This window comes from Cadophora gregata (assembly GCF_030347475.1).
Source record: "Cadophora gregata isolate MNR1 chromosome Unknown scaffold_1, whole genome shotgun sequence".
In the NCBI taxonomy this organism is placed as follows: Eukaryota; Fungi; Ascomycota; class Leotiomycetes; order Helotiales; family Ploettnerulaceae; genus Cadophora; species Cadophora gregata.
In genome coordinates, this window is record NW_026695924.1 from 1498819 (window position 1) to 1526230 (window position 27412).

Here is a 27412-nt window from a genome sequence, read left to right on the forward strand (position 1 = left end):
CGCAAGAATATTTCCCCGGCAAGCTCCGGCTTCTCGACAAAATTGACAGCAAACAACCACAACATCATATCACAGCAAAAATGTCAGCCTGTCAAAAGGCCGTAAGGCCATTGGCAAGATGCTTCCATGCCAACCAACCTTCCTGCCAATCTGCAAGAGTCATTCGAAATTTTACGAGCTCTGCCCGGACGAACGATGAAGCAACCACCGAAACAGTCCCCTTAACGGCCAAGTTTGATCCAGCAACTGTTACAAACCCACGGCACGAGAAGAAGCTGATGAAGAGTGGCGTAATTCCAATTGGATCCAGAAGACGTCGTGCAGCCCTGAAGACTTCGGATAACATCCCATTCGAGCAACTGCCGTATCAATGTTTCCAGGAAGCTCGAAAAGTGCTGGCTGCAGACCGCGAGGAGAAATTGAAGCTGATTGCAACGGAACGACTGCGAATTTCGAACTTGGTAGCTATGGATGCGTCTAGTCTTCGGGGAGGAGAGGCGACAAAGCAGAAGAGGCTGGAGAGTATGAGGAGGCACTTGGAATACTTGAAGATCCAAGCAGACATCAATGATCCGTTGATCAAGAAACGATTCGAGGATGGAGAAGGCATGTGGAATTTTGCCATCAAAATATTGGAAACTTGCTAATGCTATTCGCAGGAGACATGAACAAGCCCATCTACCGACACCTCGCGGACAGGAAGTGGCGCGAATATCAACGAAAGATCATAGTCCAGCGTATAAATCAACTCGCAATCGTTCCCGATGTCTTACCATTCTTCGAGCCGACTGCAGATGTCAAGATGGCATTCAGAGATCGAAACGTTCAAGCTGGCGAATTTATCGATTCTCGAGTCAGCGAAGTCCCAGCACGACTGAAAGTACAGGTTTTTGACAAAGGCGCAAGACTTGTCACTGTTGTTGTAGTGGATTCCGATGTGCCGCTTGTGGAGAAAGATAATTTCATATCACGATGCCATTACTTGGCTACCAACATCCAAATCTCACCTGTAGAGAACTCAGTGCCTCTTTCGAAGGCCACGGACTCCCAGCTAGTCTTGCCTTGGCTGCCACCTTTTGCTCAAAAGGGATCCCCATATCACCGATACTCAGTCTTCGTTATCGAACAAAACCCAGGCCAAACGCTGAACGTTAATGACTTAAAGGATTCAGTCAAGCGAGATAGGTTCCTCCTGAAGAGCTTTATTGACAAGCACCAAATCAAGCCAATTGGGATGAGCATCTTCCGCAGCTTATGGGACGAAGGAACGGCTGGTGTGATGAGCCGAGCAGGTATCGAAGGAGCGGATATCGAGTTCAAGAGGAAGAAGGTGATTGCGATTAAGCCAAAGCAGAAGGCCAGAGGCTGGGAGGCTCGTCACTCTGGTGGAAAGTATTTGTCGCTCCAGAGGTGATGATGTTTGTATAGAGTATACCAATTGTACCATATTGTACCATGAAAGCAGAAAGTGTCTGCTATCCTGTCGAATTCAGACTTTAAACTCTCAATTTGTCCGACTTTTGGCGCATGCGCTTTTGCTATTGAGAACGGCTCGATACTGCGCTGAAAATTCTTCTTCTGGCTATGATTCTGCTCCTCGAAGCTGAGCATTGTGAATCATTCAGTCACCATAAGTCGAAATGACCTTTGTTTGTCAATGAGCATCCGTACATGCAAGTTCACCTTTTCAAGTGCGAAGTAGAACGAAAATGTCTGTCGGAAGCATGCCCGGAGTCTCAAGCACCACGCTTCTGCAGCTTGTTGAACAAGCTCGCTTAAGGGTCAACAAATGGCCCTGCAATACCCCAACTTGACATTGAAAGATACAGCTTGAGAATTTGGGAGACTCTCATCAATTCGCTGTTGATACGCAAGTTTTTGTACGAAGAGCGGAAAAGAAATTGTATTTGTGTGATTGTGACTAACTGTGCGTTTGCTCCACGAGATTGGCAGCAAAGTTTTCATCCCAAATCGATGTACCTCCTCTATCTTATCCCAACACCTCCTCGAGACTTCAAAAAAGTCTTTGGCACACTGTGATAATTCCCGCCATAAGAGCCGTAGACAAGATATTCATGAGTGCTGGTTTTCCTGCCGACTGTCCTTCTCTGGACTCCTTGATCGTGAACTGCAGTTTCACAGTTATCAAAGCTGGTGGTGGGTCCGTGGTGGAAAGTTGGCTAGTTTGAGCAGCTGTAGGTTCTGGTTTAGGTGCAGCTGTGACGGTTTGTGTAACAACAGAAGCAGGGGACATGAGAAGAGTTGAAGCAGCAGCTTCTGTGCTGCGCATATTTGTGGTGGAGGTCGTGATATCACCGTCTTTTCCTGTTACCATAGAGTCTGCCTCCCTCGTAGCTATTTCTGACGTCGCCATTATAGTAACGCCATCACTTACCATTAATATCGATATTGGTACAAGTGTATGTTGATCAGGAATGACGATATCTGCCAGTTTATGTGTCGTTGTTTTTTTGGTCGACATCCAGCCTCCTCTTTTGCCAAGTCTCGGTGCCGGAACGACTGAAAGGGTTGTTTCTGTTCCGTTTGATACCGGAACTGTCGCTTGGACATATATCGTAGAAGAATGTTTCTTCGTGCCGAATGCAACAAGCAGCACAATGGTAATGAGCATCAAAATAACCATCAGACTCGCAGCTCCCACGGCAACAAAACAAATCCACTTCTTGAATCCACTTTTTCTCTCAAGAAGTGGGGGACTTGGTGGTGGTGTTGGCACTTGTGGTCCGAGATTCGGAGGCGTTGCGATCATTATTTGTGGCCTCTCACCAGGAGATAGATGTGGTGGATTTGATTCGAGGGATCCTCGTCTAGAGGTGTGATCTGTGTAGGTTGTTTCTTGAGAGATGGGTCGCGGTTGACTCGGGAAATGGTGATTTTTCCTGAGGTTTACCGACCGTTCAGGTCTCAGCGAGTTTGGCTTCTGGATAGAAGTATGGAGATTTAAGGAAGACATATTTGAGATTTCGAGGTTTGCGGATAGGGCGAAGGAAGAAATAAACACTTATTTAGATGCAAAGGTGGAGGAAATAGTGCAGTGGGCTGTGTTGTTGAATCATTGGCAGTTTTCTTTCGAACATTGAACTGCGAAGTGACTGCCTGTTCGTGACTGTGATATCGTCTTGCCTCTCTAGTAATCATTCCACATGGCCTCCAACCACACGAATGTCCTCATTGCGTTCCCACCTTCTGACAATTATCTGTAGTGGTGCAATTTTCACTTCCCGAAAATATCTGTCCAGGGTGGATTCGCTGTGCCTGTGGAATCGTATATGAAAGCATACCACAAGACAACAACCACAATATTCGTCAGGAAGAAGCACAGCGACACCCAAGCTTCAAAGTCGATGAGAGATGGCTGCGGAATCGGAGGATCGGAGTGCTGACCCCCCTCACCCGGGTCTGCAGATGGCTGTTCAATGAGTAAGGCGCTTGCGACGACTGGCCAGCGGCGACAGATCCATAAAAGCGAGAACCAGAATCCCGAATATATGGCTGCGATGAAGTACCAAATAACAGCCATAATTTTGCCTCTATGCAACCACAATGGTGGAGGGGGGATGAATGGCTTGGGACAATCATTACAGGCTTCTTTGTTCTCGCTTCTTCCTTCCGACACAAGAGCAGACAGAAACAAAAACATTGCTGCTGCCTTGAATTGCAGATTAAGAACCCGTGTTGGCTTATCCTGCTGGGGAAAGCGTCCAGTGTACTTCAGGCCCAGCCAGATCAGCCCAATGATCATGGCTGATACAGTTGCAGTAAGCGAAATGGAAACCAAAAGCGTTCTTGTGAACCGCAAGATATTTCGGGCCAAAGCAGATTCTGCCATTTTGTTGATACCTGCTAACCACAACCACAAGACCTCAATTGCCCAGATGAGAAGGCCTAGGTGAACAAGAAGCGCACTAGCACTCGCGACTCGGTCGACCCTGTCCAGCTTTAGTGCCAATATATCGGATTTCTGATTCTCCAGATTCTGCACTGTTTGCAAGCCCAGTCCAGGGAGCTCAGAGGCTCGCATTAGCCGTGATTTGTTTAACCGTGATGGGGCTGATATCAACTCTACCACTACGAACGACGCAGCGAACATTAATCCCCAAGCCTTTGTCCACCAGAGACCAGAAAATCAGGCAAGCTTAATAGCTGCTGGAAGTGGACCCATAACGAAGAATAGCCATCGAGGCCATGTCCGACTTGATGCTGCCTGGGATGCGTCTTGGCCTCCACTGATTCTGGCTTCCAGTCTTGACATTACAACCAATTGACTCGCGCATACGATACTAATCTGGAGATGAATAAGTGGACTGATCATTCGGATAAGCGCAGATATCGCATCAGCCAGCGTCATGATCGGGGAGCTTGAGAGGTAGATCCTGTAACGACTTGGTACCCCGCAAATTCTGGAGGAAGGTTGGGCCATAGAATTGATGGCAAGACAAAGCAGGATCCAAAGAATGACATGCCATGTCACTGGGGACTCCACAGGTACTGCCAAGACCTGCTTATGGGTTGCTGAGATCGCGTTAGTGCTGAGAGATGAGTCTGACGGAGCTTCTGTGCTGGAGAATTTGATTCTAAGGATAAGACTCACCCGGCAGTGCATCTTCACTGTCTAGCATGATCTTCTAGTCGGTACAACCCTTCCAAATTTCGAATATAAGGTGGAATTCAAGTGAGATGGAGAAAAGAGGACATCATGGAGAATGTAATGTTGGAACCTGGCAGGCTGCGTATCTAGCGCTGATAAATCGATCCACCATGCATCGCTGAGCTGTGCTGGGAGCCAAGCCACTGACGAGTGTGTATGTTGTCATTTTGGAGCAACTTGCCCCAAATATTTATCTTTGATACAAAATACACAAAAGTCAAGGCAACGTAACCTAAACACTTTCATTTAGAGTAAAGCGAGATGTTCGTGTAACACGTGACCAGGGGCGTGATAGTAGGTGGTGAATTGAAAGATAAGGTACCTTTCCGACCTGTCTTTCTTCCTCCCCCAAAGTACTAGAGATACATATAAACAGAATACTACGAGACGAGGAACAGTTTAGGGCTGGTATAAAACTCAAGGTATTCAGCGCATGAGTGGGTCGGAGCAAGAAGAACAGAGTAAATCACATTCATACACATCACCATCTTCCCTCTTCTATAGAATGAAAGTTACATTTTGAGGCTTTCAAAACATTTGTAGCAGAAAATCTCGTAAACTAATGAATTCTGGAGTGAATCATAACGATGTAGAATCAAAATCGGCACCAACTCGCTACTTCGAGCTGAGCCCCAATCAAAATATCCACGACCAGTCAAAGACAAGTAAAAATAAAAATTGCCAAATATGAGGGCGAAGAACCCTTTCTTCACAAATTTAAGGCACCCCGCGCTTTCAGCCGGCTGTATCTTAGATATGGCGAGATAATCAAAAGTCATACGATGCGGTCTCACCCGGGTTTCGCTTCAGTTTCCCTGCTCTCCCCTGAACAAGTCGGAGAATATTAGGAAAAAAGCATGCCAATTCCCTAAGGCAAAGGTTTATAACTATCTCCTCGCTCACCAGAGATCCTAGTACTTTCATATCCTTTCTCCACTTTCCCCAGATTCTCGTCATTTTGCCACTCACTCACCCCATCTCGCCAACCATCTTGCTGTTTTGTTCACCACTTCATGCACTTCCTCATTTACTCATTGCACCCAATCCAGTCCACTACCTAACCAGCCAGCATGTCATTTAACTACCCTAATGGGACAACCATCCTCCCTCAACGTACCATCGACGTTGTGGGCTTCGGGAAAGTCGCCATCGTAACCGGCTGCGCATCAGGCGTCGGTTTGGCCACAGCCCAAGTCTTCCTCAGCCACCAATACGAAGTCCTCGGTGTCGATATCATGGATATGGAGTATTCGAAGATCGACCAGCGAGATCAGGGCAGGTTTCATTTCCATAGATGTGATTTGATCGAAGAAGGGGGTTGTGATGAGGTGGTTAGGATATGTGTTGCGAAATTTGGGTAGGTCTTTCGTTGTGACCGACCTGTCTTAATAACTTCAAATCACTTATATTATTCCATAAAGTTTCCTTAATATCATTGTGGCTTTCAAAAGCAGAAATCTAACATCAATAGACCGAAAATCGACGTCCTAGCAAATGTAGCAGGAGTCATGGACGCATTCGAAGCAATCGACATCTACAGCGATGCAGAATGGTCACGCATCATGAGCGTCAACTTAACAGTGCCAACACGAATGATTCGCGCAGTCATCCCGTTCATGAAAGCGAAGAAGAATGGTTCAATCATAAACGTAGCCTCCAAAGCAGCTGTCTCAGGTGCTGCAGCTGGATTGGCCTACACGACTTCCAAGCATGGGCTGCTTGGCGTGACGAAGCATACGGCGTGGAGGTTTAGAGATGAAGGGATTAGATGCAATGCTGTATTGCCTGGAAGTAAGTTCTATCATCTTAAGTCCGCCGTTCCTTAAATCCTCCTCTGTCCACGCATCACCGGACATCCGAAGCGACGAAATTCTGACGAGATGTGTCTAGCAATGGAAACGAATATCAAAGCTTTCGAGAAGAGCGACCATTTCGATGAAGCTGGCTTCGCTGCGCTCCGGTAAGATAACAAAAGCCTTCTCATATTGAAATCATCTCTTCCAAACAAAAACTGACAACTTGACAAGTCCAATATGGGAGCTGCACAACCCAGTAGGAGAAACACCAAGTATTACGTCCACTGAAGTAGCGAACGTGATCTTATTCCTCGCTAGCGACGGTGCAAGAGCCATCAATGGTGTTGCGCTACCAATTGACAAGGCTTGGGGAGTAATCTGAAGGTTGTCTGGGAACCAAGCGTAGCATTAGCTGTGGAGTCTTCGAGGATTTGGAAGCTTAGAGGCTTGTGTTGCGTATTTACGTCCGTGTTTCTATGTATTTTTGTTCACGGGTCTTGCTAGAATTCAACGTCAATGGAAAAGAAAACCTAGCGGTCCTCCCTCAAAGAATCCCCTATCACCCTCCCAAGCCTTAACAATCCAATCCCTTCCCCTCTCCACAACACCCTCAACCTGTTCCTCCGTTCCCCAACCCTGAACTCTCGAGCCCCAACAAATCAAGTGCGTACCTACATGTACCGCAGTTTTAAACGCCATTTCCTCGTCAATGTTCCCGTACCCCTGCATGAACGCTTCAATGAGCCAGACACCTGCATCGATGTCCTTGAAATGCTTAAGCTCAAAGAGCTCTGCAAACATCTGACCGAGATCGTAGGCCGGTGAGGCAATTTGGCTCATTTCCCAGTCGGTGATGTAGACTATTGTTGGCGATGGGTCGTCCGGTATAGGTCTGTCTGGGAGGAGCACACTGTTAAGTTATCAGTGTCTAGCTAATAGTCCAACCCAGAATTTTACACCCCGAAGCAGGCAGAACAACTCACTTCCCACTCCAAAAATCCCCATGATTTAGCACTATCCCCTCACTCTCCATCTCCTCCCTCCTCACCTCCCTAACCTTCTCAAAAACCTCCCTGCTGCTCTCTAAAAGATGAGGAAACCTCTCCACAGTGCCAACAAGCGTGTCATAATTAATAGTAAATTTCAAATCACGCATAGCCACATTCCCCTTCATAGCTTCCACCAAGCCCTTCTGCTCATCAGCTTGAGCCCAGGAGTGGAAATTCCGCGTCCAGAGACCGAGTGCGTGGCCTAGACGTTGGCACTGTAGGTGAGTGAGACTGGAAGCATGTTTGAGGACGTAGGTTTTAAGGTCTAGCGAGGAGGGGAGGTCGCTGTAGATTTGGGTGTTGGTGGTGGGGGAGAAGAGGTGCATGGTTGGCGTCAGGACGGTGATGTTGCTGTGTGTTGAGGGTGGGAGAGTGGAGAGAGCTGTGAGGACTGTTTGTTCGTAGTCCTGCTTGTTGGTTAGAACGTGCCAGAATATAGACTACAAGTTTGATATTGAGATTAACTTACGCATCTCGTAGTCGTTATCTTGAACCCGGGACTTTGAGCTACATAACCCTCAGTGTGCTTGATGACTACCGTCGTCGCGCCATCTGTGAGAGGAGTTGCGAGTACTCCACGGTACACGAAATTGGCCGTTCCACCAGATAACTTCGTGAGCGATGTGCATGCATATGGACCATCCTTCAGACTGTTTGAGACTTTAAGCATCATCTCATCGTGAACCTCTGTTGCCATGGTGTTGAGTTAAGAGGAAGGCTCTTGGCGATCAAGTGAAATAAATGGCTTTGTTGTGAAACGAAGAGCTTAGCGAGTTGGAGAGTAGACTGTTTACTTCATCTACTCAGCACCTTGGGGAAGCAGTGGCCCTGGGCTAAGTACTGCAGTGAGGATCGACAATCCGTAAAATTAAACGGTGGAGGGACTGAAGAGGTCAATCATGAATGAGTCACGCCGGGTCAATCTGCATGCTCAATGCAGGAGAGACTGAGAAGCAGATATCTACTTTAGACTGAGTTTTTCGGTTGCATTGGTCTCAACAGGACATACCTGCCGAATCCAGCCATGGACTGAGACACACTTGTAACTTATTTTTAATGCTGTGGAACGGAAACAGATTCCAACGAGGCGCCAAGAATCCTGCAACCTAAGCCCAAAAGATGCTAGTCCTGCATACTATTGATGTAGGACGTCGTACAGGTCTTGTCGAAGCAGTTCCTGAGAGTAGTGAAGGGATGAATATTCTTGAGCTTCCATTAATATCATGTCCATAAGCAAGCTAAGAGAAACAAGTCAAAGTCTTCCCATTCCCTTTTGATCACCAGTGCCCTTTAAACCCCTCAGCAATGCAACCAACCAGCCCGTACCTTTTGAAACAATATCATCTCCCCATCCGCTCAACCATGCGGAAAAAACGCCATGCTAAAGCTATGCAAAAACCATGAAGCAAATCTGCAATCATCATCCCATAAACACTCCCCTTCCTGTCCGGCAATTAAGAAGTAGGATCTACTCCGCACCTCCTTGGAATCTCATGGCTAGGACCCAGCTACCATCAAACTCCACTCCACGTCTAACTCTCGTGCCAGCTTTCTTCCAAACTGCAGCTCCTAAACCGATGTCTGCAACAAATAGCTGCCAGTCCTTGCCCTTGCCGTCTTCATCGGCTATACCTTCACCAAGAGTCATTGCCTCCAAGAGACCTTTCTTTGGTGCGCCCATTGCGACCACGTACTCGGCATGGATATACAGTTGGCGACCATCGATAATGCTGACCTTTCCACTAGTGGGATCAATACCAGTAGGAACGTCAATGGCCAAGACGCGAGCTTTGCTCCGATTTGCCCATGCAATCAGCTCGTAAGCTGTAGCTTGGTCGCCTGTCCGCAGCTCTTCAAATGATATAGTGAGACCAAGTAGACCATCTATAATCAGCTCAAGAGGTGCATCGAGGGTCTTGACGTACTCCAGAAGCTCAATTTTGGTGACTGTTCTGCCTCCGAAGCCTCGAAACACTTTGATTTGCCGTCTTAAGCCAACAAGTAGTTCTGATTCTCGCTCCAGCCCAAGAACGCAAATGACAACATTTAAACCGTGATTTCTAATATGTCGACCGGCAGCTACCGCACGTAGTCCACTTTTGTTGTTTCCTGCTAAAACAACCACTGTAGGTATTATGCTGTTCTTCCCTTGAGTTAAACCTCGCCCGCCACCGGTGTTGAGCGCAGACAAGGCAACTTCGGCAATGCCTCGGCCAGCATTCTCAGTCATCATATCTTCTGCAAGGCCAAGTTCGTTGTCTGCAATATTCTCAAGATTGAGCATCTGTAACGCTGAAATTGTCTCGCAACGCCGATCCGACGGAACCAGGAAGAAGGATGGTTTGGCAGCGGGTGATGGGATCTTTTGGCAGTTAGTATCTGAGGCCTTGGCATGATCTGAAAACCTTACTGAAAGGGTTCGAGCAGGATGTATACCAGCGCTTCCCTTTCGAGAAACTGGTCTTCGGTTCAGCGACAACTTGCTCTCAGCTCGTTCGGTTCGGCGCGAGCGTCTACCACTTCCTGATCCACGCTGGCTACCTCTTGCCTCTTCGTCGTCACTGTCACCTGCCTCACTTTTCCAAGCCGTTGTTTTTGCTGGGCCAGTGGGAACATCGAGGACGTTTTCAGTGTAATGTAAGTTCTTTCCACCAGCTGTTCCCGGCTTCGCCTTAGGCAGCCTATTATGGGATACAAGTCGGTCCTCATCCGCGACACTATCTTCAGCTTGTATTTGGTTGAATACGGTATGCTTGTCGAATTTCGCCAGACTTCCTACAAAGTCAAAGTCGCCCATCTCCTGTACGTCTGTAGCATCCTCGGTTTGCCACCCATTCTCCTCTATTTTCCCATTCCTTCGCCTATTTTTCTTCAGCGTCGCCAACGGCTGGAACGAAGTCGTCGGCTCCAGGAGAGGTGTCTGTCTCCATCCTTTAGAGTTCGTAGTATCCTTTTTTGTCGTGGCTAATGAATCTACGGCGCCATCCTCTCCTGTTTTGCGACCTTTCCTCGATCTTCGCGCTTTCTTCTGTTTGGCTGCCGGTTGCTCTGGTTGGACTTCTGCCTCTCCGTCCATCTCCTCTACCAATGTGGAACCATTCGCTGCACGACTTCCACCCTCAGCGACGACGCGCATGCTCTCCATGGGCTCCACTAATGTCGCAGCAGGAGTGATATCTCGAATTGACCGAGAGTTCCTTCCTGTCGCAGTCTGTGTGGAGTCTGTCCGTTCCATAGATGTCGCACTCCATTGCGGTGTAGGTAGAGCAGGTGTGTGATTGATTACAGGCGTTGGTCTCTTCCCCATGCTCAGGATAGCTGGATCTTCGAAATGTTTTGGCTTAACAGCTGGCGAAGGGTATTGGGCAACAGGATATGCTTGAGGAGGAGGAGGCTTATTAACAACAGCGTTCTCATTTGTAGCTTGCTCAAGATTGGCAATCTCTGCAACCTTGAGTGACAGCTCTGGGACGTATTTGCCATTTCCTGTACAAATGACTAGGCAGGACTTTATATTAGCAAAAATAAGGCACAGGCAGGAAGCGAATATACCATTCATGAGAGTCAAGCCCATTCCAGGCTCGATATTCTTGACCACACCCCTCACTTGCGCTCCAGGTGGCTCTCTGAGCGTCACCAGCATGGTGAGTCCAATGAAGCTGTAAGACATCCTGCCGGGCGCCGTTCTGTGTTCCAACGTTCCTTCACCTCGATATTTTGTTCTCTGGTTGGCGCTCGCGACTTTGTGACCCCACGGCTGGAAATCGTCTGATCGCGGATATATCGTAGGCTCTGCTTGGGGGCAATACAAAGGCTACCTAGAGACCTGTCGTCACTCTGGTAGATAAGAAGGATTGAGACGTAGAGTACCGTTGAGTGTGGAGTGTTGAAGGAAGTCGCGTGGGTGAGACAAAAGTATATTTTCGGGCATTGCTTACCTACGACAGGTACACTTAGCTTATCGATAAGGAACTAGTATTTCCATCCCTTCACTTTATCGCATAAGCTCACTTTACATCGGAATCTGCGACTTGAAACCTTAGCCAAGTTGATTAAAAGAATCTACTGTTCTGTTTCATATCTATAAGTTGGCCATTCATTATCTGTTTCTGGCTAATTTAGGCCTTTTTCAGTATTATTCAAAGCCTTATTCTCAAGGTCCAAAAATGCTAGAGAAACTGGAACTTAGCGGTATATTTAACCTTGTTATTATTAGTTCAGAACAGAGACACAGGATAGTTCTAGTACGAAATGGGGAACTTCGTACTAAGCCCCATTGATCTCGTCGTATTAGGTAGTTTGGAATCGTTGTATCCTCCAGAGGAACCTCTGCAAGTTACTCAAGAAGGATAGGACTAATCCCATCTCTTACCTCTTACTCATCCAGACCAGCTATCCTGAAATGTGTCCTCTCAATAACTTTCTATTGAAGATTGCTACAGGTGCTATTGCAGGCAGGGTAAATCTCTTCTTCAGCTTCCTTCCATAATAGCCTGAGCTGGCCCAGCAAACGTCCAAACGTCGTTTCTGGACAGCCAGTCCGACAAGCCACATCTAACATGGGATATTTCGCCAACACCCGGTTACAAGAACTTGTGACATGTCAGATTACTCCTTCCCATGCAGCATCCTTCTACCATACTCCGAGGTAACGCCAAGCAATGATAATACTTCTCCAAGACAGACAGCGAATAAGACATGCTCTTGGCTCCTCAGCCGTATGCTGCCAAAACTGCTTCTTCTTCATCGTCGAATTCATATCCTCTCGTTTGCTCCAACTCAGCCATCATGAATTCTTCTTCGTAACTGGTAGCTTTCTTCGTGGTGGCGGGTGGCTTCGCAACTGTCGGATGTTTGAGAGCCTTGTTTACGCTGTACAAGCTGTCATAGAACTGAGCAACCCGTGGATGGGCCATGACCTTATTTTTGTCGAAATTCTGTACTTCGAGTCCAGCTTGGCTGGTAGCCCGACTGAGAGCAACATATGCTTGTCCCTTCTCGAAAATCTTCTTAAGGTCGATCTTGACTCGCTCTAAAGTTTGTCCTTGCGCTTTGTGAATGGATAGTGCCCAAGCAAGGATAAGTGGGAGCTGAGATCGTTGTGCTTGCACCTCGCCACTGGGCAATTCCACCTTCCATTCTTCTGGCTGGACTAGGATTGCTCTGATAGTTCCGTCGGCCGCTGAGAACTTTACCAGTGGATATAGTCGGCCTGCATCCGCTGTTGACTCCTTCGCGGACGAAAACGTCGCTCTGATTTTGGACCGTTCTTCTCTCGCATCTTCAGTCAAGTCTTCGTCGTCAATTCCGTCGTCAAATAAATCTGGACTTTTGTCGTACATCTCAAACGTCTTTTCGCTCATGAAGGCGGAAACCTTGCCCAATGAGCCATTAACTAGGCCATCATCCATATTCTTGATCAACATCACTTGAGCGCCTTTCTTCAGCTCAAGAACTTTCGGGGCCATCATATTAGACAGAAGTTTGTCACGCATGGCAATGTCTGTGATGGTGCCAGTATCTCGAGCTTCGTATTTGTAGCTCTTACCCACTAAGCTCCGCATTCTAAATGCGTTCGAATTTTCAACCTCATTTCTCGTTGGAAAGCTAGACTACAATTAGCTATGAACGTATCGTGGAAGAAATAATAGAGGTATCGTACAGTTCGGTGGAGGCTAAACCATTTTCATGCGGAATCGGTCTGCTCAATTTCTTGAATGCAGCAATGGTTTCGTTTGTAATCTTGCCCAAGCGCATCTCGTTGAGCATATTTGCAAAAACTAGCCGGTCAGTAGATGTAATAAATTTCTCAAGATAGCGGTACTCACCAGGATCCTTCTGACGGAAAACTTCTGTAAGACCGATTGTATGATGGATCGCTGTTGGCCAAGTACCGGCGTCAAATGCAAACTTGACTGCTCTTGCTTTGTTATCATAATCCGGTACGGGTGGTAATTGGAAGAAGTCGCCAGTGATGACTAGCTGAATGCCACCAAATGGTCGTCCATTGTTCCTCATCAGTCTCGCAATACCTTCCAGCTTGTCGAACAAGTCTCCATCCACCATAGAGATCTCGTCAACAATTAGAATCTTGGTTCGGATCCATCGATTCTTCGCTTTCTGATTCCGCTTGATCTTCTTCACAAGCGCCGGTACGTCCTCCTTGCCAAGTCCAATGCCCCCAAAACTGTGGAGGGTAACACCGCCAATATTGCAAGCAGCTAGACCTGTGGAGGCGGTAACTGCAACGCGGTCTGGCTCCCGCGAGTACTTCTTGCGCAATTCTGCGATGATGGCTCTCATCAATACCGATTTTCCCGTTCCCGCTGATCCAGTGAAAAAAACACTTTTGCTCTGATTCACGACTAGATCAAGAACTTTCTGCTGCTCCTGGCTGAGACTGATTGGCGACACAACAGCTTTGCGACGTCCTCCTTCGGCGACCATATCATCTGCTGTTTTTCTTGCCTTCTGCTTGTCCTTGAACTTCTTCTTCTCCTCAGCAATTGCACTACCAGTATTGTTCCATGGCATACGTTTCTCTTTTGGCGTGTAGTCCCAGTTAGTCCCTTGGCCCTTCTTCAAGTTGGAGCATTCATTGGCGTAATGTCCAGTTTCTTTACACCGGAAGCATATGTTGCTCTGCGATCCAGACGATGCGACTGACGCCGCTGCATCCTCTTGCTCTCCTCGTAATTCCGCGATCTCGTCTTGTTCCGCACGCTTCTTGATCCACGGCAATGTTCTCCGTTTCGCCTCTCGAGGGTTAGGGTCAGGGAATATTTCATTAGTAACTGATGATTCCTGAGCTGCATGCTCTTCTTGTTGTCGTCTCTTCAGCGCACCGGGCGGTGTCAGTCTATGTGACGGCGGCGAAGAAGACCATGTCTGCGCGCTGCTCGTTGGATTTTTCCCAGGAGCTTGCCGGGTTAGATTTGGAGAAGGTGTTGGCTGAGATTTAGTCTGTAGTGGCTTCGGGGGTGCTGCCATAGACATAGGTAGTTCATAGTCCATATCTAAGTCGATGTCTGCATCATCGTCGAAGTCGTTCTCATCAAAATCGACCCCCGCGTGGGTGAGGATGGAAGGCTTCGAAACAATCGAGGTATCGCTGGTGAGATCAATTGTGTCTGGCATATCCCGGAAGGAGTCTTTACTGCTGAAGACTGAAGATAAAGAAGATGCAGTGGATGAGAGGCCGGGAACCGACGAGATACTTGGAGTTCTGCTGAAGGGTTGTTTGATATTTGGTGACCTCGCGCGCAAAGGGTTCGAGGAATTAGACGACTTCGAGGGAAGGGCTGGCTTTGCGAAGGTATTTTTGTAGCCTGTGAAGCCGCCAATGGATTGTGTTGACGGGCGAGCTTTCTTGAATTGCTCCTCGATATTTCCGTTTTGTGCGGGGCTGCTGGACGGAAAAAGTTGTTTCTCGAGAGGGGTCTTGGGTTTCGAAGCCTCATGGCTTCTGACTGCCTTTCCTAGCATGGCGGCTGCAATCGAAGAGTAAGGGAAGGCGGTGGCAGGCGCATCGAGAGTTGTTGAAAGATAAGGGGCAATCCGAGCTTTCCAGCAACTCGCAAGCAGTCCTCGACGGGCCAGTGAGAGAGCCGGAAAGCGGATCAAGCCAGCCGGCATACAATCGGTCGAGGTATGACTGGAGTTAGGCGTTCAATCCATGGAGACTGGATGCGAATGGAAGTGATCAGGTTCCGGTCCGATGTTGTCGTCGTCGTCTGCTCTTTGTCGAAGTGGCTTGCCTCCTTCGCGTAGAAAGCGCGGTCGACGTGTCGCGCTAGTATTTTAGTCACGTGTGCCTACAACAGCCTCCGGAGTGCTGGCCTTCCAATTGTCTTGGTGCTTGATCGATGTCACGAGAAGTACAAGTGCAAAAGTCAAAACGTATCGTTGTATATAGAAATCACAAGTAGTCCTGCGATGAAAGCATTTTGTCGGCAGTATTTCACTCTACCTTTTGTTCCAAAGGCTGGTAGACAAGTGATGGGAAGTGGTATGGCTCTCTTGTGTACGGAGAGTCTTGTGAATCCCCAACAGCCGGGTAGATACATATTCCACTCTTTCAATATTTCAGTGCAGCTCGACTACCACATCTCACAGATTCAGTATCGTCAATTTTATTATCAACCACACTCAACACATCCATTTCAAATCCTAGTGTCATTAGCTACAAATCTCATGTAACTACCATCCTACTTTCAATACAAACAACAAGAGCAAAGTTGAGACGTAGGGAATTGGGTAGTCGCTAATAGTAGATTCGTGGACTCATGAGGACGAGAGAGGCGAATGAGAAGGCAAGAATCAAAATGCCGAAAGTATCCAAAAGTCAATCGACGAGATAGCCTAGAAAAACAACTTTTAGTCGACGCTTGATCTCACCATCCCAAAAATAAGACACAGGAATTTGTATTGAGAAAAGCATCTTCAAATGAGAAAAAAAAGGTCTTGTGCAGATTCCATACTGAACAGCCTGGGGCTAGCAGAGCAGCATGAAAAGAGGAGACCAGATGCAAGAAATCAATCTCAAGTTCATATCCCCCACCACGAGAAAAAGCAGCAAAAGATCAAAAAGAAATCATCGATGTGAAGGCAGCCGTGGATGAATTAGCCTTGGTAGCCACCGAAGCCATTTCCAAAATTTTGGGCAGCAGGCGCACTCCATTGGGCATTTGGTGTTGGCTGACCACGTCCATAGCCACCAGCGCTGGCAGATCCTCCATACATTTGAGGGTTGGCATATTGACTGGGAGACTGGGCTGGACCACCGTAGCCACCTTGGGGTGGAAATTGGCCAGGAGTCTGACCAGTAGGCATTGGGCCAGCTGACTGGGGACCTTGGGGTTGAGGCATTCCACCGTATTGAGGGAAGTACTGCGAAGGAGTTCCTGGATAACCACCAGGTGTGGGTGCTTGTGGGCTCCAGGCAGCTTGAGCTCCATCCAAGCCAGGTTGACTAGGTGCCTTGTCCTTACCCCACTAGATTCAAGTTAGCCACCTAAGCAGATAAAGATAGGTGTGGTGTTCACTTACACTGCACTTGAGAGGACGGCCATTGACATTATAACCACTCAATTGACAAATGGCCATGGCTGCGTTTTCGTGTGTATCCATCTTAACAAAGGCGAATCCACGATCAGCTTGGAAGCGAGTCTCAACGACGTAGCCGAAGTTCTGGAAGAGAGGGATAAGGTCATTCTGGGTGGTGTATGGTGTGAGATTGCCAACGTAGACAGTGGTTTGCCAAGCAGGGGTCTGTTGAACAATCATGTCGTAGCTTTGGACACCGTGGGTTGGGAAGTGGTGATGACCAAACGGAGTGGTAGGAGTCATGCCCATGGCAGACATAGCTTGTTGCTGAGAAATCGAAGGCTGGCCCTTCTGGTTGGCCCAGTTGCATCGAATGGCGCGAGAGCCCAACCATTCGCCATCCATAGAGCTCAGTGCCTTCTCAGCATCTTGACGCTCACGGAAAGCAACGAAGCCGTATCCGCGAGAGCGACCAGTTTTCATGTCCCACATAACGCGAGCTTCGGAGACCGAGCCAAAGGCAGAGAATGCTTGGAGGAGTACTTCATCATTGACTTCGTTTGAGAGATCGCCGACGAAGATATGGAAGTGGTTGGAGGTATCTTCCTTGTTCGAGGTGTTGGATTGGTATGCCCAGTTCACACGGATTTCCTGCAAGAGAAGACTATTAGTATCGCAGACAAACAGGAGGTGAGAATAGCTCCAGCACATACCGCCTGGTGCACACGTCTGCCGTTCAAGGTCTGCATGGCGCGTTCTGCTGCTCCGGGGTCGTCGTATTCAACAAAACCGTAGTTGAAACCTTTTGACTAGAGTACGAGAGAAGTTAGCGGCGCGAGCTTTTGTAGCAAGAAAAATATGTCATAGTGAATCCTTTGACCAAACCGGCGTAGGTTCTGCACGATTCCGTGGATAAATAATTCAATACAACAGAATGCTCCCGAACGCGCGACAATTTTCCAACAGTTCGACTTTAAAAATTTGATACGTACGGCACCTACATTCTTGTCTGGAATGATTTTGACATTTTGAACATGCCCAGTGGTCTCAAAGATCTGGCGAAGCACATCTTCCGTAACTCTTGGATCAAGACCTCCAACGTACAAAGCGCGCTTATTGGGCTCAGGTGCAGCACGGCGCACAAATCCACCAGAACTGTCGGGAGACATCATTCCTCCATTCTCTCCCATTGGTGATGAAATAGCTGTTGGAATAGGGTTCGTGTTCTGCGGAATTATCACCGGTGGAAGAGGTGGTGGTGGCATGTGGGTATTGGCCTGGCCACCATGGCCATTTTCATAGCCTGGCGCACCAGCAGTCGTCTGTGGTGGAGGAGGCAACTGAGCGCCAGAGGGAGGGGGGCCGTTATCTGCCATTGCTGGAGGTATCAAATGCTAGAGAAAATTCGAATCGAAATTGCGCTGCCGGATATGCGATGGTGGTATTACAGCGTCAGAGCAAGGACTCGACTTCGCAGAACGTACTTTCAAGCCAAAACTCCGATAGCAGAGAGATATGGAAAGGCGGCTGAGCTTCTTTCTGTTGCTGCTCTGCCAAATGCCTTGTGCTTGTGCGACTCGAACGATAAGAACGGCGCTGAGATTCGAAAATCGATAGACGGTACTCTGCAGAAAGACCGAAGACGAAAGGTGAATGTCGAGAGGAAGAAATATCGCTATTACTTGACTGCGCGATGAAGCTTAAAGGATGAAGACGAGCGATACGACAACAAAGCGGAGGGAAGCTCTGCGAGAGGACAGCAGACCAATGTGAAAGTTAAGAAGGCGACGACGACGAGAGGACGACGATGAGGACTTGACTTGATTTGAATGGAAGAAAGAAATCGCAGAAAGGGACGATAGGAAGAGAGAGGAAGAAAACCACTCGCAACCTAGACGTCTGTCGATGGAGGAAACTTGCTGGATTAGATGTTTTGGGAGGGGAGGAGAGAAAGGGACAGGAGGATGGAGGAAGAGAGTGGAAGGTTGATTATCCAGTGTCCAGGGCCTGCGAGATTAGCGCCAGTGGAAGTGGGCTGCTTGGGCTTGGCCAAGCTGCTGCTGCTGGTGAGCTGCATCCGCGCTGCACCACGATGCTGATGACACAGAAAGTATTCAAGACATCGATGTCCAAAGGGATGCGGAGGAGCGAATCGTGCACGAGCATGTATGGTATGGACGAGCGAGTTATTGTTTTTGTGTGATTTTACCCCCGGTGCAAGAAAATCTCGATGTGTTTCGGCAACACGCAGGATCGAGCCCAAAGGAAAGCAGCAGCTACGTGCCAGCTGCCGTACTCAGTTCTACTGTAAAGACCCCAAGAAAAACTCCTCACTCTGCTGCAGAGCCAACCGGTGCTTTCGCTGATTGCACCATGAAGCTTCCCTAGAAGCGACATAAGCCCAATATGGAGCTGCATAGCCTGGTGGGGGCATCTGCAGCACGGCAAGTGTGCGTTGTAGTTGATACCTTCGGTACCCAGGTCTGTACAGTACGTAGGATTATGCCGAGACCGACCCCAAGGTAATGCCAGAAAGTGCAGTGTAATGCAGTGCAGTGCAGTACTTGGCCACTTCAGTCTGTGGTATGTGGGAAATGTTCTCCCCCCATTATCATGGTATAAGCAGTTACAGTACATATATGATGATTGGTCTCTATGTCCTCACACAACGAGTCGTCTGGTAGCCTTACCTTAGCTCCAGCTCAGCTCGCTCTGGGACAATAATCGGATCATCAAAGCACAGCTTGACAGGCGAGCTAATGTGTGCTCGAAGATCATGCGGTTATCTGGGGTTTCAAGGGGGATGAGATGAACCGCTTCGAGGCGAGAAGGAGACACTATTCCAGGGGTACCTGCATGATAGTCAAAATCTGTGGAGATTATAATTTGAAGCCGGACCTGGGAAATGGAGGAGTGAAAGACCGAGACTGGAGATAAGGTTGGAGCTTTCCGCTGTTGGAGTGACCTACTCGTATTCTCTCCTCGCATTGATAGATAGACGGTCACTGAATATAAGTAATACGGTACAACATAACTAGTATGACATAATCCTAAGCCTGATTTCAGACGTAACAGGAAAGGGCATCTTGATTGAAACTTGGTTGGAAGCCATCCAGCTTTTACCACAAGGTAGATCGTAAGGTACCCTTTCTCCAGCAAGTCACTTGATTGTTGCACTAGGTAACTTACCGACCTAAGGTAGGTAGGTATGGCAGTACATATCTCGAGAACTCGTAGTCCATGCAAATCGAGGAATACCCTTCATCATTAGCAACATCTCTAGCTTGCCTTGCCTAGTTGCAAAGCTTAAACATAGCTACAGTACTTAGTAGTAGGAGCATTTTAACCTTTCACCATGGTAAATTTACGGTACTGTAGCGTCTCCAACGTCCCAACTTGTGTTTGACAAGCTCAAGTTCACAACAGTCTGGCCGGGCTGGGCTGGGCACTGGGCAGTGGGCTCGCTGGGGCAGCCGGAGCCGGAGGCCGGATCTGATCCTGAGCACGGACGTCATCGCCCAAGCGAAGCGAAGCGAAGCGGCCAGGCGGCCGCGGCGGCGGCTTCACTCTCCACTCCCGTCCTGACTCTGTTGTCAACTTGTCAGCCTTCACTCTGAAATTGTGTCAGCCTTCCCGCATTCCACATTCCCACAGTCCCACAGTCTCAAGCTTCCCCATTTCCAGCCGCAACTAGACATCACTAGAGTTTTACGGTATTCCGGCTCCTATTTTCAAATCAATTATAGCCGTCTTATCCCTCTCGTGTCTTCTGTCAGGCCCAATGGCGCAAGGAGGGAGACCAAAGCCCGCACTGGATGTCCTCCAGAGTATGATCAATGCTGTCGTGAGTTCCGTCTACTTCAACAAACATCCATAGAAATTACATTGCAGACATGGTACTGACATTTCCAAAGCTGATAGAGACCGGCAAAGCCCTTCGACCTTCGAATAAGGACAGCGGCAGGACCCCCACAACAGTAAATACCAGGCTAAGGACAATCATCCCAAGTGCAGTTGAAAACTTTCATACCGCCCTCGATGACCTCGAGTGTGACATTGTAAGAGCAACGAGTAATACTGAAGGACAATTGCTAACTTACAGAAAGCTTCGAGCGAAGTCGGTGCTGTTGAGAGACTTAGACGAGTTGCGCGCAAAGCGAATCGCATTAGAGAACCCCGTACCAATACTGGAAGAAGCTGTGGAGAAAAAAGCTGTGGAGACAAACACATCGAACGAGGACAGCAAGACTGTGCTTGGGGACGAACTATACACTTCTCCATTGACTACCATCAAAGAGGAGAAGGGGACGAGTAGCCCGGAAAAGCAAACGTCAAATGAGCCGCCACAACCATCAAGACCGGAGCCTTCAAAAGAGACCGCCACTCAGTCCCCGGAGGACACGAAAGTTCCTCCTCAGGGTCCTACCCCTCCAGCTTCTACAAATGATACAAGCCAAGATACGAAACCAATTGGATTAGGCATAAATACCGAGGGAACTCCAGCTGCGGACGGAGGAGACGCACAGAATTCTGCTATTGATTCCCTATTCGATATGCCAGATGATAATGAGAATGGGGACTCTGCCCTAAATTTTGACGATATGGACTTCTCTCTGGATACAACAACGCAAATTGAGGACACTTCACAGACCCAGAATAACGACTTCGACTTGTCGAATTTTGGAAATTCGAATCCTGGTCAGAGTGACACAAATACAAATGCGAATGCAGATCAGAGTCAGAACCAGAATCAGAGCACAGGTGACCAGAACAAATTGGGGGACGACCTGTTTGCGATGGTGGGTGGAGGCGATGGCATGGATTTAGATTTGGATATGGGAATGGCTGGAGCAGAAGATAGTGTCTTTGACGATATGTTCTTTGGAGGAGGAGATGATGAGGGTATGAGTGGGGGTGGTGAATTGCAGCATGGAGAGTTCGACAATGCTTTCTTTGGATTGGAGGAGAACTGAATTAACACGAAGTATCTGAAATGTAGAGTATCTTGTGGACAACTAAGCGTTTCGTGGAATGTACGCTGAGTATCTTTCCTAGCAATGATCTTACTATTCCAAAATCTATAAACAAATTGACGACACGTTTTGGGGTAGGATATACCTCATCTACCCAGATTTCTATGTTTTTTTGTCAACAGGGTCGCATCCACAAATTTCTCAGCATATACTCAGTTCACTCCTTGCCAGGCTCAAGTCGGCCACATCTTCCGATCCGAGTCATCTACTTCAAAACTGAAACAATTAGTGTTGTACTGCTGCTTGTCTTGCTCTTGTCCTTATTCCGATTCTTGTTTTCGATGACCTTTTCACTGTTCACATTGGCTTGGTCACGCTGTAATGAATACAGCCAATGTCTATTCTCGAATTCAACTCACTGCCTAAGCCTTCCAGAAGCCCTGATCACGACTTGTATTCTTGTCTTGTACGCCCGTTTCATAAACAAGCTTGTCAATCTTTCTCAATCCAATCTCCATCAAATCAGATCGCAATCCGCCTAGCCAACCCACACGTCTCGACTCTTTACCAAGAAACACTCTCAGAAATGTCATCCGGACCGTTCTTCTGCACCTCAGCTATCCTATCCACCTTCCGCTGCCTTTCGTACCTCATCCCTAAACACACAATACACACCCCCCTTTCAAAGGCCAAAAGCTCCATCCTGCTCCCCACCAGCTTTCTCGTCCACCTCAGTCCCAATGTTCTACCGATACTGGGTATCACCTCAGATGGATGCTCACCTAATTTTCATGCCATCATCCAAGGCAAACGAAGTCATCCCTTAGACCACGCAAATCGGGGAATAGGACCAGGAAATTTTAGACCGCCACACGCATCCGCTTCTTCGTCAACATCTCACGTCTGTCCTCTCAGCCTCCAAGCAACACGATCCCCCAGTAGCCCTAGCAATCAAACCCCACTCTCACCCTGCGTAAACCTCACCTTCCTGTTCCCCCAGTCTAAATCCTAGTATCATTGCATCAGAGCGCTATTTCGACCCTTTCGAGAAATGCAACGAGTTCTCCGCTCTTGACCCAGCAAGTCGTGTCTTCAGCCGCGGATTCCGCGAGACTGAAACGCTGGAGGCGATGGATAATTTGCGATTTCCGGGGAGTGTGATTGTGATTGGTGATAATGAGGAATGGCGGGAGTTGAAGTGTGTAGAGAGGTTGTGGTGTCAGGGCCATGGGGCGTGGTTTGAGTTCAGGGTTTGGGGTAGGGAGGGAGCTGTTTAGCTTGAGGAGGGCCCGGTGGGTTCTGGATTATAGTTGAGATTTTGATCGAGCATTCAGTCATAAGCTGGTTAAGGCTTAGATGATCAGCGCATTGGGTCACAGATCCGAGTTGCGTAGAGAGGTTGCAAGCCAATTCCATGATATTGGGTCTGGGCACTATGCATCGCTTACGTCTTCTGAGGGCAGCAATACATAAACAAAGCGTACGATCTAAAATATTATCTGCGTTCCATGTTTTCTGTGAACTGTAACATGGGATTTAGAAATGCAAATATGATTGTTTCTAACCTATTGAGTCACAAGCTCCCCGAGAAAATGAATGTCGACATTTTCCGCTTAGCAGGACATTTTCCCATCACCCCCAAATGCCTTACTCCCCCACCAGTTTATACCGCCGCAAGACTCCAAATTATTTCACTTCTTCAAGTTAATCAACAAGCTCCCAGTCACCAACACCCAAACTTTTCCCTCCCTTTTCCCCATCTTCCGACCCTCTCTCCTCCTCCACAAACCTAACAACCCTAACCCAATACTCCCGTCCACACTCACACTTCCAACCCACCCTATCTCCGTTACCTCCCTGTCCATTTCCTTCCTCTCTTTCATCCTTGTCTCTCCCACTCCCTAACACGCCTTTATTCCCATCCCCATCCCTTCCCCCTCCACCCCACGGCCCCAAACTCTCTCTCCCAACCCAATTCCCGCCCTTAGCCCAAAGTGCCTCCATCCTCCTCTCACTCACACTCCCAGATTCTTCCTGTGGCCACATCTGTAGCGCCCAGTAATCCTTTCCTGATAACTGGGCGAAATACTGCTGTGTTAAGGAACGCTGTTGGTTTGGACCTGGAGAAGGATGTGTGGTCTGGAGGAGAATGAGAGTTCTAGGCAGGGGATTGGTGGTTGGGTAGGGTGAGAAGAGAGGAAGAAGAGTTGGTTTGGTCGTGGTGGTAGTTTTGTTGTTAGGATTTATAGTAGATGATGAGGAGGTTGGAGAAGCCGATGTTGTTATCGAGGAAGAGGATGTGGAGGCGGCGATTCTGGGTAATGCAGGCGTCAATGGTTGAGCATCTCGAAGTACGTGGAGAGCAGCGAGGAATGTGGATAGTTCTTTTGAAGGTTGACTGGATTGTGGGATGGGGCTTGAGGGGCAGCAGAAGGGGAGGATGATATGCTGGGAAGAAGATTGCATTTTGTGGGATGGCGCTGGTGATATTATTTCATTTCGTCAAGACCCAGAATCAGTACTACGTAAGGTATTTAGAAACGCTTTTGATCATTTAATCTCTACAACGCAAGTACATGTTTGGGTGAATGACTCAAATTGGACTGGCGTTATCATGGAGAATATGTCAGAGTGAATCAGTCAAGCCTGGAAGGAATGAGTGTTTGAGTTGGAAGCAAAACCGGAGCTAAATGTGAATTGTGATTGCCGATTTTTTGAATTTCAACTTTGAAGAGGTCACATTGTTGCATCACGCTAACGAAGCAGGCGAGATCGTATCGACGTGTTGAAAGCGATGAAGGATCCGGTGGCACTGAAAGGAAGTTTTGTTAGCATAGGTGACAATTTCCTATGCTCTAAGCATATTATTTTTTCTGTGACTCTGAATAGCTGGTCATACTGTCATAGCCGCTCGTCACAATAGTAATGGTTGCTATGAATTGTTGTTTGCCATTAGATGTATCACTCCAAAGTTATGGTGTGGCTCGCTCTATACTCGGACTTGAGAATCATTACAGCCATACACAGTGTCAGCAATCAAACTATGAAGGATGTTTAGTACTGTGTTGACATACCACACATCTTTACTACTCAGTTTTGATGCAAGTTTTGCTGTCGTTAGATACTAAGCATGACAATCTCAAACTGCCTCTGCCTCTGTATGTGTGTGCAGGGAAGGTAACTTGAGGGATATAAAGTAGTTTTTAGACCTCTAAATGATATCAGATCTTCAGTAACAATTCAACTCTTCACCAATCGTTTCTCTCAGGCAGACCATCCGTCACGGCAAGCCTACTTCAAAGTCAACAAATCCTCGCTTAGTCCAAGCCACATTATCCTTCCACCATGTGTATCGGCGACATCCACGACGACTGGTTTTGCTGCCGTCCTTACCTCCTATCTCTCCTCTCATCAATGACTTTCCATATGTCCCCAGACACCCACCACCTCATCAACTCCGGAGCCTCCAATAGCGTCATGCGTCAATTCCCAGGCTACCCAGTCTTACAGCCCCCACCAGCTACCATTATTGAAGTCCAACGAGACTACTGGGCTCTGGACAAACGGTCCAAGACTACGCGGTATTACTATTTTGCGGTGGATCAGGTCAGTGGGGTGTGGTACGAAATTGGGACTGATAGGTGGATGGCGTTGAGGAGCGGGATGACGCTCCATTCGCATGTTATGACTTTCTGTAGGACGCATAGAGTGGCACATTCTTTTCAGACGTACAAGAGCCATGCGACAATGCAGGAGCTGTATCCTGGATTTGCAATTCCATCTTAATAGCTGTTGTTGGTGGTATGTCCCGAATGACAGACATGGTTAGCCTGATTTTTGAGGTGCGCGTAGGGTTATAGAAATGTAATTTGTCTTGTTCGTACTTTCTCCATCAGGCTTCAAAAAGTGGATTGAAACTATTCGAACTTTTATAAAATTACAGCAATGAAATGGGTATCTCGCAAAACATAATTGCTCATCATGTTACGAGGAGATCTTTGCCCTCTACCTCAGGATAAGGAGGTGGTGAAGGGAGAAATTCCTCGACATTGGTTTTTTCGCCCTCCTTTTCCTTCTCTTTGGCAGCCTCCTTTTTCTTCTTCTGAGCACCTCCCTCTTTCTCATCATATCCAAAATCCTCGAAGAGCCTGTCACTTTCCAACCACCCATCAACGTCCTCATCCGCAACCCAATCGTCCACCTCTTTCATCCTCATCTTATATATGTCAAACACATCCTTCACACCCCTGTACACAGCATAAATAAATGGTGACAATACCATGCTCCCACAGACAGCCAACAAAACAGCCGCGCGCCAGTACCCCAGCAAGATCACCATATTTCCCCATCTCCTAGTTAAGAAGTGCCTCATCGAACCTTTCTTCCCATACTCATCGAAGTTCTCCTGATAAACATACTCATAGTACGGATATTCATCAACGTCGGCACAGAGCCACGACCAGATATAACATCCTCTGAGGCTCTTCAGACTTTTGTATGTATCAGTACCTTCTGAGTCATGGTTCAACCAGCGTTTGTTGACCTGTACTCGACTGATTTTCAAGGGTATATTGGCATATGGCGTACCCGGCGGGTGTTCAGAGAGATCCTCGAGCCAAATCCATATATTTTCCTGCGCATTAGAGGCCAGGGGCGCGCTGTAGCCCGGTAAAGTGGGTATGCGGACGCGGAGAATATCTATTATGATACGTGGGTTGTATTTCGTATTATATATGGAGGTTGAAGAGCTTGTATCCGGTGAATCGATATAATAATCCAAGTCCATCACAGTCCGATTTCCCAGATTTATGGGTCGGTATCTACCACTATCCTCGACCAACCCGACTTGAGGGGCGCGGAGACGAGCTGGCACGTATGCACGCGCGCGGGGCAAGATAGGCTCCCCATTCAGGAGGACGGTGAGGTTGTCAGATGTGAGCCTGAGGTCGAAGATGAACGCCCCATAGTAGTCCGTTGTGACTCTGCTGTCTTGGTCCCCTTCCACCCCGTGTCCAGTCAGCGACAGTTCAACAAGCAAGAGAAGTACGGAGGTAAGCTAAATAATGAGAGATCCATGAGTCGTCTGAGGCCGAAAGTTTGGGGAGACGTACAGTAGAACAAATCAGGGGTCGCAAGACCGATGCCAACCTGGCTCCTGGTTGGGTCCCATCTCACAACACTCTTGGATCCTTCCTTGGCGGAAACGTTAGGGATCAAACAGGGATTGAGCAGCACGAAGCATAAAAGAGCGAATGTCGCCATGGCTGAGAGGGAGTCGGAGGCCCGGGTGCTAAATGAGAGGCATGGTGTGAGCTGGACATCTCATGGATGCAACTTCGAATGTTGACATTCATTTCAGTACGGCACAGCTGGATGGCGGCTAAATTGTGTACAGTACTGTACGTGGTGCGGGGATATTCCGCTGCTGCGTGCACCCGCCATGGTACACCCCCAGTACAGGGGTACCCGAGTTCTCGACCGGCGTAGTAAACATTCCAAGTTTTAAGGCAGAGGTCTGTATCGATTTGTCATTTCTACTTGAAAACTGCATTGGAGGCTGTTACAGTACTATTTGAGTTTCCATAAAGTACGAATCTCCAACTTTGGTCATTAGGCTTCCCGCCGCTCATGCTGCTCCCATGCTCCCAGTCCCGTTCTCGAGCATTCCCCCACCACTGGTTTCCAGGGCTGTAACATGCCAGTTGTAATCGGCAGCACTCTGTTTAATGGATTCGCTCCTGTCTAAATGATGGCAAGCATTACTCTAGAAAATACATATACTTTTGGAACTGCGATAAATCGTCGTAGAGCCCAGACACTCCTGGATGTATTCTCCATCGCCTCCTCACTCAACAGAAGAAACCATTGGCACTCGACAGA

At 48.0% G+C, this 27412-nt stretch overlaps 12 protein-coding genes across 12 annotated transcripts; 4 read left to right on the plus strand and 8 right to left on the minus strand.

The window, feature by feature from the left end:
* Nucleotides 1–56: 56 nt before the first annotated feature.
* ONS95_000493 (uncharacterized protein) lies at nucleotides 57–1854 on the plus strand. Its single transcript, XM_058493649.1, has 2 exons — nucleotides 57–606; nucleotides 660–1854. Exons 1-2 carry the CDS (start codon nucleotides 81–83, stop codon nucleotides 1412–1414), a joined length of 1281 nt encoding a protein of 426 aa, XP_058363849.1. The 5' UTR covers nucleotides 57–80; the 3' UTR covers nucleotides 1415–1854.
* Nucleotides 1855–2014: 160 nt separating this feature from the next.
* ONS95_000494 (uncharacterized protein) lies at nucleotides 2015–2974 on the minus strand (the record flags this gene model as incomplete). Its single annotated transcript, XM_058493650.1, has 1 exon — nucleotides 2015–2974. The coding sequence occupies one exon, from the start codon at nucleotides 2972–2974 to the stop codon at nucleotides 2015–2017; it is 960 nt and encodes a 319-aa protein (XP_058363850.1).
* Nucleotides 2975–3235: 261 nt separating this feature from the next.
* Nucleotides 3236–4042, minus strand: ONS95_000495 (uncharacterized protein; the record flags this gene model as incomplete). The annotated part of the gene is made up of 1 exon (XM_058493651.1): nucleotides 3236–4042. One exon carries the CDS (start codon nucleotides 4040–4042, stop codon nucleotides 3236–3238), a length of 807 nt encoding a protein of 268 aa, XP_058363851.1.
* Nucleotides 4043–4147: 105 nt separating this feature from the next.
* On the minus strand, nucleotides 4148–4640 carry ONS95_000496 (uncharacterized protein; the record flags this gene model as incomplete). Its single annotated transcript, XM_058493652.1, has 2 exons — nucleotides 4148–4533; nucleotides 4613–4640. The coding sequence occupies 2 exons, from the start codon at nucleotides 4638–4640 to the stop codon at nucleotides 4148–4150; spliced, it is 414 nt and encodes a 137-aa protein (XP_058363852.1).
* A 778-nt stretch (nucleotides 4641–5418) lies between these two features.
* On the plus strand, nucleotides 5419–7000 carry ONS95_000497 (uncharacterized protein). Its single transcript, XM_058493653.1, has 4 exons — nucleotides 5419–6026; nucleotides 6141–6460; nucleotides 6560–6629; nucleotides 6697–7000. Exons 1-4 carry the CDS (start codon nucleotides 5740–5742, stop codon nucleotides 6845–6847), a joined length of 828 nt encoding a protein of 275 aa, XP_058363853.1. The 5' UTR covers nucleotides 5419–5739; the 3' UTR covers nucleotides 6848–7000.
* ONS95_000498 (uncharacterized protein) lies at nucleotides 6979–8548 on the minus strand (the record flags this gene model as incomplete). The annotated part of the gene is made up of 3 exons (XM_058493654.1): nucleotides 7984–8548; nucleotides 7449–7921; nucleotides 6979–7375 (listed from the first exon to the last, which is right to left on the minus strand). The coding sequence occupies exons 1-3, from the start codon at nucleotides 8209–8211 to the stop codon at nucleotides 6979–6981; spliced, it is 1098 nt and encodes a 365-aa protein (XP_058363854.1). The 5' UTR covers nucleotides 8212–8548.
* Nucleotides 8549–8597: 49 nt separating this feature from the next.
* EDC3 (enhancer of mRNA decapping) lies at nucleotides 8598–11461 on the minus strand. Its single transcript, XM_058493655.1, has 2 exons — nucleotides 11067–11461; nucleotides 8598–11012 (listed from the first exon to the last, which is right to left on the minus strand). Exons 1-2 carry the CDS (start codon nucleotides 11182–11184, stop codon nucleotides 8983–8985), a joined length of 2148 nt encoding a protein of 715 aa, XP_058363855.1. The 5' UTR covers nucleotides 11185–11461; the 3' UTR covers nucleotides 8598–8982.
* A 4675-nt stretch (nucleotides 11462–16136) lies between these two features.
* On the minus strand, nucleotides 16137–19145 carry ONS95_000500 (uncharacterized protein; the record flags this gene model as incomplete). The annotated part of the gene is made up of 3 exons (XM_058493656.1): nucleotides 17273–19145; nucleotides 16563–17210; nucleotides 16137–16508 (listed from the first exon to the last, which is right to left on the minus strand). The coding sequence occupies exons 1-3, from the start codon at nucleotides 17306–17308 to the stop codon at nucleotides 16137–16139; spliced, it is 1056 nt and encodes a 351-aa protein (XP_058363856.1). The 5' UTR covers nucleotides 17309–19145.
* Nucleotides 19146–20165: 1020 nt separating this feature from the next.
* ONS95_000501 (uncharacterized protein) lies at nucleotides 20166–21690 on the plus strand. Its single transcript, XM_058493657.1, has 3 exons — nucleotides 20166–20403; nucleotides 20474–20617; nucleotides 20666–21690. Exons 1-3 carry the CDS (start codon nucleotides 20341–20343, stop codon nucleotides 21530–21532), a joined length of 1074 nt encoding a protein of 357 aa, XP_058363857.1. The 5' UTR covers nucleotides 20166–20340; the 3' UTR covers nucleotides 21533–21690.
* Nucleotides 21691–23236: 1546 nt separating this feature from the next.
* ONS95_000502 (uncharacterized protein) lies at nucleotides 23237–23998 on the minus strand (the record flags this gene model as incomplete). The annotated part of the gene is made up of 1 exon (XM_058493658.1): nucleotides 23237–23998. The coding sequence occupies one exon, from the start codon at nucleotides 23996–23998 to the stop codon at nucleotides 23237–23239; it is 762 nt and encodes a 253-aa protein (XP_058363858.1).
* An 879-nt stretch (nucleotides 23999–24877) lies between these two features.
* On the plus strand, nucleotides 24878–25318 carry ONS95_000503 (uncharacterized protein; the record flags this gene model as incomplete). Its single annotated transcript, XM_058493659.1, has 1 exon — nucleotides 24878–25318. One exon carries the CDS (start codon nucleotides 24878–24880, stop codon nucleotides 25316–25318), a length of 441 nt encoding a protein of 146 aa, XP_058363859.1.
* Nucleotides 25319–25403: 85 nt separating this feature from the next.
* On the minus strand, nucleotides 25404–26901 carry ONS95_000504 (uncharacterized protein). The gene is made up of 2 exons (XM_058493660.1): nucleotides 26644–26901; nucleotides 25404–26530 (listed from the first exon to the last, which is right to left on the minus strand). The coding sequence occupies exons 1-2, from the start codon at nucleotides 26792–26794 to the stop codon at nucleotides 25512–25514; spliced, it is 1170 nt and encodes a 389-aa protein (XP_058363860.1). The 5' UTR covers nucleotides 26795–26901; the 3' UTR covers nucleotides 25404–25511.
* Between the last annotated feature and the right edge of the window lie 511 nt (nucleotides 26902–27412).